The sequence below is a fragment of the Ictalurus furcatus genome, chromosome 25 (genome assembly GCF_023375685.1).
Source record: "Ictalurus furcatus strain D&B chromosome 25, Billie_1.0, whole genome shotgun sequence".
Classification (NCBI taxonomy): domain Eukaryota; kingdom Metazoa; phylum Chordata; class Actinopteri; order Siluriformes; family Ictaluridae; genus Ictalurus; species Ictalurus furcatus.
Window position 1 is genome coordinate 882,501 of NC_071279.1, and position 12,500 is coordinate 895,000.

General features: G+C 44.2%; 1 protein-coding gene across 3 annotated transcripts in view; it reads left to right on the forward strand.

The window, feature by feature from the left end:
* Nucleotides 1–12,500, forward strand: part of gmds (GDP-mannose 4,6-dehydratase) — a 300,682-nt gene that overhangs the window by 23,728 nt on the left and 264,454 nt on the right. For all 3 annotated transcript variants that reach the window (XM_053613802.1, XM_053613803.1, XM_053613804.1), the window contains 2 exons: nucleotides 8,394–8,586; nucleotides 9,752–9,856. In XM_053613802.1, the coding sequence (XP_053469777.1) occupies nucleotides 8,394–8,586; nucleotides 9,752–9,856 (298 nt within the window). The remainder of the gene's footprint in view (nucleotides 1–8,393; nucleotides 8,587–9,751; nucleotides 9,857–12,500) is intronic.

The window sequence follows — 12,500 nt, forward strand, 5'->3', positions numbered from 1 at the left end:
TAAACAGACATTCATTTTGGAGGTAGGTTTTACGATCATAACGGATGCAGTTTGAACACTGTGTTTTTAAAAAAATTAAAAAAAAAAGGCTTAGGGAGTAAAAATAACTCGAATTTAGTTGATTTTTATAGATTATGATCAAAGAATAAAAAAAAAGATTAAGTTGAGGCGTTTCGAGTGATATTTTGAAGTTGTATTTTATTTCATGATGAGAAGCGTATTAAGTTCAACATGTTTTTACTTTATTATAGGGTTTTTTTATGTGTGTGTGTGTGTGTGTGTGAGAATCCTTCATCTTTGCGCACACTGCTGGAAGAACATGTTTATTTTGCTTGTACTCTGAGTGACATGGCGGGGGTTTATTCTGGCGCTTTTTCCCCCCTTCCCTCTAATCCAAGTCGGTATTCTCATGTAATAGATCATTCTCAATAAATAATTCATCTGTAAAGGCTGACTTATTTATTAATTTCGGGTAGTCCTTCGAATTGTAGCATTTTAAAAACAAGCAAACAACAACAGCAAAAAAAAAAAAAACTTGATTTGTTTTTCGCTCATTGTGCCCTGACATTACATAGCTGCAAACCGCTCAGAGATATTATATAATATAATATAATATAATATTATATTATATATATATATATATATATATATATATATATAGATAGTCTTGGTTCACTATGTTTCTGCCAAAAAAAAACAACAAAAAAAGAACCCAGTTGATCACACCTGAGCTGTATTAGCTGAAAGTGCCGCTGTGTGGGAACGGTCTCGTGCTCAGCCGGTCTCGTAGCCCTCACACCGCCCCTGAATAATACACGTGAACTGTTTCAGGGTTACGCTTTGAGAAGGTTTTCATTTGGGATTTTGCTTTCCTTTGTAACACACTGCATTTCAGCCGTCGCAGCAAAATCCTGCTGACGTTCACGATTTGTATATTTGATCTGTGTCAGGTCTCTCCTGCTCTGCCGTCGGAGATAGTCTGCTCATCAATATGAACAATATCTACTTGTATGAAAGCGAAATCTAACTGCTGAGATCACATTTTCTGGATTTAGTCCCCTAATGTAAGTCTCAATGTTAGAAACAATATTTCAAGTCATAATAATAATAATAATAATAATAATAATAATAAAAGCAAGACACAGATGTGTAAATTTGCTCTAAGTGATGAACAGAGTCATGCTGTATGTTGTTCCCTCTGTAGTGAGCATGTAAAGTGAATAGGAAGCCATTCGGGATTCAGTCTAACGTGTTGCTGCAGGCTCTTCGTCTGTGGCGGTGTAAATTGTAAGCTTATTAATATTTGAATACATTTGAATGAGAACATCCCTGTTTGTTCATACTCCGTGTGGATGAACCTGGATTTTAAGCGTAGATGGTGCTGAATGTCTCGGAAGCGGAGATGAAGAGATGAAGGTTCGAAAGGGAATCCTCTTAATCGCATTGTGCAAATAAATTGCGAGCACGTCCACAATCCAGCTATATAAATAGCACTGCTATAGCTATATATATATATATATAGAGATATATATTTATATATATGTGTGTGCGGATTTGTTCGCATGTGCGCTCTATTATTAAGTTGTCACATTGGAAAAATGGGCTGGACCCACCGGATTGCACAGGAGTGTGTGTAGCTCTGCGCATAATGGATAGTTGTATTTAGGGCACCGTAACGGCGGTGTAGTTGAATTCCAGCGCCGTGATGCTGTGGGGGATTTCAGCACAAACGCCGCTTAGCCTGTCAGTATGCTATCGCCGTTTGGTGTGCACATAACTGTTCTGACACACAGTTAACCACACAATAGCTCCTCTCATTCTTTCAAGCTTCTAACTGACAGCACCTGTCAACTGAGATGACACAACATGCCCTGTGTGTGTATGTGTCAGATCCAGAGGTGCACTGGTTAAAAAAAAAAAGGGAGGGGGGGGGGGGTCTGCTAACATGTGGAAGCCGTTAGCTGCTGTCAGCAATAAGTTAACCTGCAGCAAGAGTCTGCGCACACGCACACACGCGCAGACGTGCATGTGTGTGAGACGAAGAGCGGGAGGGCCTGTACGCCTCGGACAGTGATCGATATTGGGAGAATTTAAAGGGATACTCCAGAATTTTTCTGTATGATCTCTATCTACAGCTGTTGTAGTGTGTATGAAAAATATACACCCAATCTGAGGTTTCTCTGTACTCGGGGGGGGGAATGAAAACTTGTTTACTCGCGTATAATGGAAGTCATTGGACAGATGTTGAATTCTGTTAATAAACATTAACATGCCTTATCAAGACTCGAGTTCGAGCCTTGTTACACATTTGAAATAAAGTTCTTATTTATAGGATGTTCTCGTGTAGGCTTTATGTAGTAGATTCCCATCATCTCCGATTTTAATGCACTTTTTCATGTTCTCTGTGATTTCTGTTGAATAAATGAACGAATGAATAAAAGTAAAACAGACGGGACCATGGCGATTTTTTTTGAATATCAGCTGATCTCGATTCGATACCCATCCGATATCGTTTTCTTTAAAAACTACTACGCTTAAAAATAATAATAATAATAATAATAAATTATTACTGAAGCGCTTTACAGTTAAACTCGCGCGCACAACTCTTCCATTGTAAATGTAATAAATAATATAATGTTTAAATATAATCAAATCGATCCAAACCAAAAAAAAAAAAGTCGCGTTTCGTTAAATATGTAAACATTTCCAGTTCCAAAAGTCGATTTCTTTTCCAAATCCAATTCCAAACTTTGTCGTTCGTTACAGGATCAAATGTCCGATCTGTATATGTATTAGATCGGTGCTTTCTCTAATTATTACCATAAAACTCTGACCTCCGAAAACATAATCCCAACTCAAAACGGTGACGTTCAGATATTGAGCTTAATTATGCAGAAGTATCTGAACATATGTGGTGTGTGTGTGTGTGTGTGTATTTACTTCTTAGTTATGTTTAACACATTTTTATCCTTACGAATAATTGTCTGTGGAAATCACACACCGTTGAGAAGCTCGGCAAAATGGTGGACGACTCCTTTAACCAGTTCTGGTGAAATACGAGTCATTTAAAAAGAAAGTCCTAGTCTAATGGTTCTTTATTTTATTTTTTTAAGTCTAATCTGACTTTGTACATCGACAGTGTTGAATCTAGTGTGATGAGTACGGCACAGACCAGCGTCAGGCCTTTACTGCAGCTCATAACGACCGGGTTTGTTGCCGTGTTTGTGCGTTTATATTGGAGAGGCGGTGAATGATGAGATGAGGTGTCTTGCCAGTCAGACGGCTAGTGAGGAGAAAAGAGGGAAAAAAAAAGAGACGTTAGTATCAAATGAAGCAGGAATTGAATTGGCTGATGAATTCCCTTGCTGACATGTGGAAGGTTTGAGGAGCGGAGGAGGAGTGTTGATAAAGAGAAGCAGATGAAGAAGAGGGAGTTAAGTGCGCGCGCGTGCGTGTGTGTGTGTGTGTGTGTGTGTGTCCATGTTCGGTATAAACCTCATCTCTGACAGCTCTAAGTGAATGTTTGCATCCTCGGCAAATAGATTTGCTGTATGTTTGTCTACTTTCCTAATACGCCCCTAATCATTTCCAACAACAGACACATTCCTACGAACCTCTGCAGCGGTCACGGCTCATTGTGATTTCAGATCGGAGCCGGGAAGAACGTGAAGGCGATGTGCAGGAATTTCAAGTTCTAGTGGCTTTATTGTCATTTCCTCCACATACAGCCGGTACAGTACAGCGTGAAAGGAAACAGCGTTCCTCCAGGACCACGGTGCTACATAAAAAACAACACACTAACCGCATGAGACGCGGAACTATATAAGATCTACACGTTTTTACACAAAGTGCACGTGCAGACGTGTGCTAACAGCACAGGACCGTACAGTACTACTAAACCAGGACGCCAGACAGCGTGAGTGACCGCGTAGCACCGAACACTACACCGTTTTAATGTGGACGTGTCCGATATAACCGGTAATGCAGGAGAATAACAGGATCATTTAAAAATGCTATGAATGTGAGCATCTCACGCTAGGACTTAGTCTTCCGCAGATCAGCTTCCATTAAATATGGACATGGAGGCTATTGTGGTAGCAGCCAGGGAAAGTGTAGAATAGTGACAACAAATTCCATGCTATATTTTTATAAATGCAGTAGTCGCAGGAATGGGACGGAGTCAATGCAGGAATGCGCAAATATTGCAATGAGCGTACAGGAGCGATATATCGTCCAGAAATAATTGTGCTAAACAATATTATTGTCATTTTATGCCTCTGATATGCGTGTTATATATGATTATGACATGTGTGTGTGTGTGTTATGATAATATAATAGCACAACAATGCGAGTACACCCTTTCAAAGAGCCATGAACTTTTAATCCTTCAGAATATTCCGACACTGGGATACAACACTGAGTTCTTGCTGCTTTAATTCTTCATCGTCCGTGTTTTTCTGCGTCACGACAGGAAGAGCGTACTGACAGCGTGACTTACCGTTCTACCTAGCGCCTTACTTGAGCTCGAGATCACTTGTGCGGTCGAGTCATTTCGTGCAGAAGCGAGTCGTGATGTTATTGTTGACGTTGTGTGTAAGCGCCTGATTAATCTCGTGTGTGTATAGGATGCGTTTGTGTGAAGCGCTTCAGTCCACCGCTGCTCGTTCACCGTTCAGCATCAGCCCGCGCAGCTTCAGCGGCTCCAACCCCGACGTTATCGACGACGACTGGATTATCTCCAACGCGACGACTGTTCTTTCTAGATTTTTCTTTATTTGTGTCTCGTGTCATTTTTTTTCAGCAGGATGTTTGCTAGTGCTCGCTGCACATCTTCCGTTCGAATGCAGACCGTTTTTGCGTTCGAATGTGCGTTGTTATCTTAAATTTGAGTAAAGCTCGAGGTTTTAATTCGACGGCCCTAGAGCAGACGAGAGGACGGAAGTAGCGCGAGCGGATAGAATGTTAGTGACGTTCATTCTTATGTGATCAAACGCGCTCGGGCCATATCGAGGCCAGCAGCAATGATGCAGGTCGTGTCCGTATATCGTACAATAAGACAAGAAAGTACAGTGATTATGGTGACAGGCCTAGGAGCTTCAGATCAGAGCTCGACCTTCAGATTTTGCCTCCTGCTGGAGACTCGGCTGCAGTGTCCCCGACTCACGCTGAGGAGGAACGGGACTCGGTTTCGAGACGTTTTCGCTCCGCGGCATTCTTCAGGTTCAGTTTAATAGAGAGCAGTGTGTCGGAAATGCCCTAAACAAGTCCGTGCGAGAGTACTCGCGCTACACTTTGAACAGTAGAACGACTTTACGTCTTCGGGGGAAGTGGAGAGATCATGCACACCTCAGCCTTTGGTGCGTTTTGATTGGAAATCTCTCTCTGAATGAATGTACAGCGCATTGGGAATAAAAGCTGTGGATTTATAAAAACCTTTTTTTTTTTTTTTTTTTCTCTCTCTGTTTTTTTTCTTTTCCCTTCCCCCGTACAACAGTATTTGGTGTTTGAGTCATCAAATTTGAATAATGCACTTCATTTCCTCTGCCTCACTCTGAGAAGATCATTTGCATGTAACTGAAACCAAGCTTTTCTCCGATTGCCTCAGAGTCTCTGTGGCGTTGTGAAACACAGGTCACGTATTCTGGCTGATATCTGGACTTTTGGCAGAAATGAATCTAAATGAAGTAATGAAATGAAGTAAAAATAAATAAATAAATAAGTCAGACTCTGAAGCAGTATATCCCCCCTCCCCTCCCCTCCCCTCCCCCCCCCCCCACACTTTATTTATTTGATTTATTTCATTTACGATGACGTGTTTCTGTTCGATCAGTCTGACGGATTATTATAGTGGTACGAATGCAGGTAATGTCAACGCCGTTGTCCAGCACAGAATTCGGCGCCGGTTCTCCACACTGTCCCGTCCTCATTTTCCCACAGTCACCACATCACATAGCCCGTGTTTGTGATGGCCGCTTCAGGCTACTAATCACCAGGCAACACAGCTGAGCGAGTCTGTAAACAAGTCGAACCAGAGACAGCGAGATGATGTCAGCTTTCTGCGGCTGCACCGTTTCTTCATACTCGCCCTTTTCTTTTTCTGGTCCAGTCTCGCTGTCTCAGCTCTCGTGCTCACCCACACACGTCTGAAAATATGCCATCAGTCTTCTACGAAGACCTGGTCTCCATCTCGCACCGATCAGCTGTCGGCGTTCGCAGCTTTCTCTCGGCGGTGTGGTAAATACACGCCCTGATTCTGATCAGCCTCCCACCACAGACGTGTTTTTGTCTCGATGGAACGCCGTGCGGAGGCGTGTATGTGAAAAGAGTGTCGATGTTGAGAAGAAGAGCCATTTTTAACCGGTATTGGCTCCCGTCAGGTTTCTCTCGCTTAGTCATCACTCTCATCTGGCGGTGGCTTTTGGGTTCCCCCCATCACGTGTCGGGGACGTGTCTCGGGTCCTCGGGCGAGTGTGCATGAGGTGGGAGGAGAGGTGTTACTGCAAACTCTTCAGTGTTACAAACTGCTGCGTCACAAGGGTTACGTCTGTGGCCGGAAACTTTTACAACGAGAGGTGGCTTCAAGGAATAGTCTGGCATTTTTAGACCTAATCATGATGCACTCGCTCGACACGGCATGTGCAGGTACGACAGGCAGGAATTTCAGCCTGTTTCTCTGAAAAAAATAACACAGTTCCTCTCAGTATTCAGTCAGTGAATGTTTTTAAACCAGAACACTCCTGAAGTCACAAACCCACCACTCCGCATAACCTAAGCCTGATAATAAGCATTAAACAACAACAACAACAACATGTCGTTATTTAACAAAGAAAATTGTATAATTGTTGATGTGGATGGCGCACGGTGACGGAGTGGTGAGCTAGCATGCTTCCCTCGCACCTCCAAGGTTGGGGGTTCAAATCCTGCCACCACCCTGTGTAAACAAAGCTGGCCTGTTCTCCCCGTGCTTGGGGGGTTTCCTCCGGGTTCTCCCGTTTCCTCCACCAGTCCAAACACCTGTCTTATAGCCTGACTGGCATTTCTAAATTGTCTGCAGTATGTGAATGTGTGTGTGATTGTGCGCTGTGACGAGTTGGCACCCCGTCCAGAGTGTCCCCCGCCTCGTGCCCCGAGTCCCCCGCTCCAGGCTCCAGGCTCCCCGTGACCCTCTGTAGGATGAGCACTACAGAACATGGATGGATGTCGATATGTAGAAGTGTTCTGTCAGAACACGTTTCTTTTTACATTGATGGAAGGAGTCTCCAGCGTCAGCACTTTGTAACCGTCAGTCTTCGGGACCGTGCAACCTCACGCTTTCGGTGTTCTTTATAAACCTTCGTCTTATTAATGTCAAGAAAGAAAACGGAAGCTGGTGAGGAGACGATGGTTATAGCTTCTGTGATGTAATAACAGGAAATAACTCGTCTCGTGAACGTTCCACGTCGTTAGGTGTAATTATAAACGGATAAACAGTACGATGTGCCGTTTATTAATAAAATAAAAATTGTACTTGTTGGCAAATCAATGTGATATTAGAAGAATAAAATACTAAAACCACAGTGTGGTGCTGTTATTAGAAAAGAATGTAAAATGTCTGCTTCACGACGCCAGCCCTTCATCGATTCTTTTTTTTTTTATAACTGCACAGCTATTCACATTTTACTCTTTAAAAAAAAACAAACAGGTTTTCTGAGCTCTTCAGTCAGAGGTCGAGTTGGTCAGGGGCACCAGTCGGATATTCTGCTCTCCTGGCAGTTTATTGAACTGGAGCCCCGCCCTGGACAGCTTTTATTCCTCAAGAGCCTCTTGGGCTTCCTGTCTACACAGGAAACAAGACTAATAACTACTGTATGTAAGAACAGCTTCCATACATTTATGTCCGTCTCATCCTAAGATACTTACGTTTATTCATCGAGCGGACGCTTTTATCCAAAGCGACTTACTAACGAGGAAATACAAGCACAGCGATCCATCAGTGCAAGTAGTGCTACTGTACAAGATCTTTTCATTGAGTTCAAGTGCTCAGAGTCGAGGTGTAAGAGCCGGGGTAATAATATTTCTTTCTTTCTTTTTAACGGATGATGTGGGGTCGGCGTTTTAGGGGTGGGTTACGTGCTCACGGATGACGTGGGTCTTTTTGAGGATGGCGACGGATCCTGTGGTCCGGATTGAGGCTGGAAGTTGAAGACCGGTGTAAAAGGTGTGCGTTCGAATTTGAACCGCCCGTAGACTCCCGTTGTGAGCGAGTCTGGAGTGAACAGGTTTTCGGCTCGTTTCTCAGGGAATCACGGCTGTGGTCATCACACACACACGTGTTTGGTGGAATACAGCGGGTAAAGTTGAGGAGTATGTATTTCTAATTAATGAGATTGTGTGGGGTTTTTTTATTTCTTCAGATTTCCTTTGACCTGGCGGAGTACACTGCAGATGTGGACGGCGTGGGGACGTTGCGTTTGTTGGACGCGGTAAAGACGTGCGGCTTGACGGATGACGTGCGTTTCTATCAGGCCTCCACCAGCGAGCTGTACGGGAAAGTGCAGGAGATCCCGCAGAAAGAGACCACGCCGTTCTACCCTCGCTCACCTTATGGTACACACACACACACACACACACACACACACTCATTCTCAAGATAAATCCCAGTTGCGGTGATGGACTAGCTTCCTCCTTCCTCCAAATTGATCCCTTCAGTTGAAAATGAACCCTCACAAGGTTAAAAAAAGAGACCGAGCTAGGCCTCTGTGATGTGCCTGAGGATGGAGATCATTTCTGGGCCAGAAAAATGAAACATGAAGTGAAAAATGAAATGCCTCGACTGGAAGCACTTCATAGACTGCACCTTTAAAACGCCCGTCTCTGCACAGGTCCTGAATGAATCGTTTTGTTTTATAGAAGTAGCATTTTTGAAGCCAAAAATGAATTCTGCACAATTTACAAAGTCCAAAAGTAGTCGATCATGTCTGGTGTCTGAAGTTTGCTTCTTTAGGTGTGCTGTGAAGCTGGTTTGCTAACGATTAAGGGAAACTCATAGCTGCTAGTTCCCTTTGGGTAGGTCAGTAGTCAGGGCACTAATCGGGGAGTCGGCCATTATAAGGGCACTGGAACGTTCGCTTCCTTAAAAATCCCACAATGCACCCCAGAAACCAGGGAGCATCGACGCTTCCTATGTTCCCTTACTGAAATGAAGATATTTTATGACTCGTCTCAGCTCGAGAAAAAAAGAAAAAGGCAGACGGACTCTCAGCCAACTTGGTCTACAAATGTAAGGAGCTTGTTATCGTTGTTCAACTGATTCCTCACGTTAGTGATTTTTAACTTTATTTGACGTTCTGTGTACAGTTTGTTTGAGCCTCAGTGCTAAGAGCTTAACGATTTTTTAAAAAATCCACTAACTAGCTTATGATCTTGCTTGAAGTACCATGACACAAACGCGTGTGATTTTTAAGCTGACAAATTTATATGGCCTATAATGTCCAAGATATCGGTCCCGCCCGTTTTACAACACGAGTACGTAGTCATGACGCCGGAAATTGAGTCATCAGTGTCCCGGTGTGTAGTGAGCCAGAGTCCTGACCAGTGCTCCAACTTGTGTACTGGATGTACTGATTCACGACCTGGGGAGCTGATTTGAGACGCACCCCATTTCACAACTTCGCTTCAAACGGCTTTGTCGTGAACACTAGACCGTCCATACTTTCAGATTAACTGTGTGTGTGTGTGTGTGTGTGTGTGTGTGTGTGTGTGTGTTTCACAGGTGCTGCTAAGCTGTATGCGTACTGGATAGTAGTGAACTTCAGGGAGGCGTATAATCTCTTTGCTGTGAATGGAATTCTCTTCAATCATGAGAGCCCTAGAAGAGGTGAGATCACAGGACACACACTGGTAGTGTAATTGTTTTAAGAGGGTGTGTGATGAATGGTGATGTATGGTTTGCTGTAAAGACCAGCACCTCCCAGCCTGCACACACACACACACACAAACTGGAAAAAGAAGTAAAAGGTGGGGTGCTGGAAGAGCTGTGAGGTTATGCTCTAGTTTTAGCATTTTAGATGACAAATATATTCGGGGGGGTTCCTTAATTTTAAAGATGCAAGTGTACACAAACTCCGAGAGAAGGATAGAAAGACTGAGAGAGAGGGGGGTGTAGATATGTTCAGAAAGACGGGGGGGGGGGGGGGGTGTAGATATGTTCAGAAAGGGGGGGGGTGTAGATATGTTCAGAAAGGGGGGGGGGGTGTAGATATGTTCAGAAAGACGGAGGGGGGTGTGGATATGTTCAGAAAGACGGGGGGGGGTGTGGATATGTTCAGACTGACGGGGGGGGTGTAGATATGTTCAGAAAGACGGGGGGGGGTGTAGATATGTTCAGAAAGACGGGGGGGGGGTGTGGATATGTTCAGAAAGACGGGGGGGGTGTGGATATGTTCAGAAAGACGGGGGGGGTGTGGATATGTTCAGAAAGACGGGGGGGGGGGGGGGGGGGTGTAGATATGTTCAGAAAGGGGGGGGGGTGTAGATATGTTCAGAAAGGGGGGGGGGTGTAGATATGTTCAGAAAGACGGAGGGGGGTGTGGATATGTTCAGAAAGACGGGGGGGGTGTGGATATGTTCAGACTGACGGGGGGGGTGTAGATATGTTCAGAAAGACGGGGGGGGGTGTAGATATGTTCAGAAAGACGGGGGGGGGTGTAGATATGTTCAGAAAGACGGGGGGGGGGTGTGGATATGTTCAGAAAGACGGGGGGGGGTGTGGATATGTTCAGAAAGACGGGGGGGGTGTGGATATGTTCAGAAAGACGGGGGGGGTGGATATGTTCAGAAAGACGGAGGGGGGGTGTAGATATGTTCAGAAAGACGGAGGGGGGGTGTAGATATGTTCAGAAAGACGGAGGGGGGGTGTAGATATGTTCAGAAAGACGGGGGGGTGTAGATATGTTCAGAAAGACGGGGGGGGGTGTAGATATGTTCAGAAAGACGGGGGGGGGTGTAGATATGTTCAGAAAGACGGAGAGAGAGAGAGAGAGAGAGAGAGAGAGAGAGAGAAGGAGCGTGTATGTGTAGGCCGGAGGGAGGGGACAGATCCGGGTTAATTTCCGGTCCACCGTGAGGCAGACATTCATTCCAGCACCAGCTCAGAGATTTAAGTCTGTTTGGAACTCTGTCCTGCGTTTTAACTCCTTCATGTTAAACACACTTCTGCCAGTAATAAACACAATCATTCCCGCTGGACCAGACTCGAGGTGGCGTTTACCAAGAACAACACACACACACATCCACCATGAAGTGTCGTGACGAGTAAAAGAGGAAAATCCACAGCTTGTGTGTGTGTGTGTGTGTGTGTGTGTGTGTGTGTGTGTGTGCACATGCATGTGGTTTAATAAGCCGATGTGAAGATGTGCAATTCAAAGCCAGATATTTGACTATACTTCAGGAGAAATAGAAGAGTATTGCTCGGCTGGGGATTGGAATCGACACACGCGATATCTAAACAGTTGGATCATTTATCAGAAAAAAGTTTATTGTTTATTTAACATTTATAGAGCCAAGTATGCATTAGGAAACAAGACGTAAGAAAAAACAAACCTTAGGTCTTAGCTAACAAAAGCAATGTTACACGCTGATGGATAAAATCACAGAATATGAAGTTACTGAAAAAGGAAATAGAAACAACTTGCTAGGAGAATAAAAGAGGCAGGAAATCACTCTCTGTATCAGGCAGCTGAACCCGTTACAAATGAAAAGAACGAACGATGGATTTAAATGACGCGATGGACCGAGCGATACAAGACATCAAAGGTAAAAATACTGTACAGTAGGGCTGGGTGTAATATCCATATCATATCCATATCCTATCCATATCCTGATCAATCCTTACACAATATACTGTTCTGAGATCTTTTCTGACGTATTTTATGTTTTTAATAATTACAAATTAAATGATACTGAATGGCCTGGGCGCCTCCCTAGCGAGGTGTTCCAGGCACGTCCGGCTGGGAGGAGACCTCGGGGAAGACCGGGGACTAGGTGGAGAGATTATATCTTCACACTGGCCTGGGAACGCCTCGGGATCCCCCAGTCAGAGCTGGATAATGTGGCTCGGGAAGGGGAAGTTTGGGGTCCCCTGCTGGAGCTGCTGCCCCCGAGGTCCGATAAGGGATAAGCGGTTGAGGATGGATGGGTGGATGGATGGGTGGATGGATGGATGGATGGATGGATGGATGGATGGATGATACTGAATGGATGTCGTTGATTTGACATAATTAAAAAAAAACAACACTTTTTTTGTAGGCATTAAAGGACAGTACCGTCAGTGACAGTACAGCGGGGGTTTTTTTCGTTTGTTTTACTAGTGTTTTGCAGACAGTTTGTTAGTTCCATTATATATCGTGACGTGCGTTGTATATCGTAGAAACGTCCTCAAGTATCATGATACGTTGATATTATTTTGTCACCTCGCCCAGCCCTTCTATACAATAATAAAACAACAGTATAAGAACAATAAA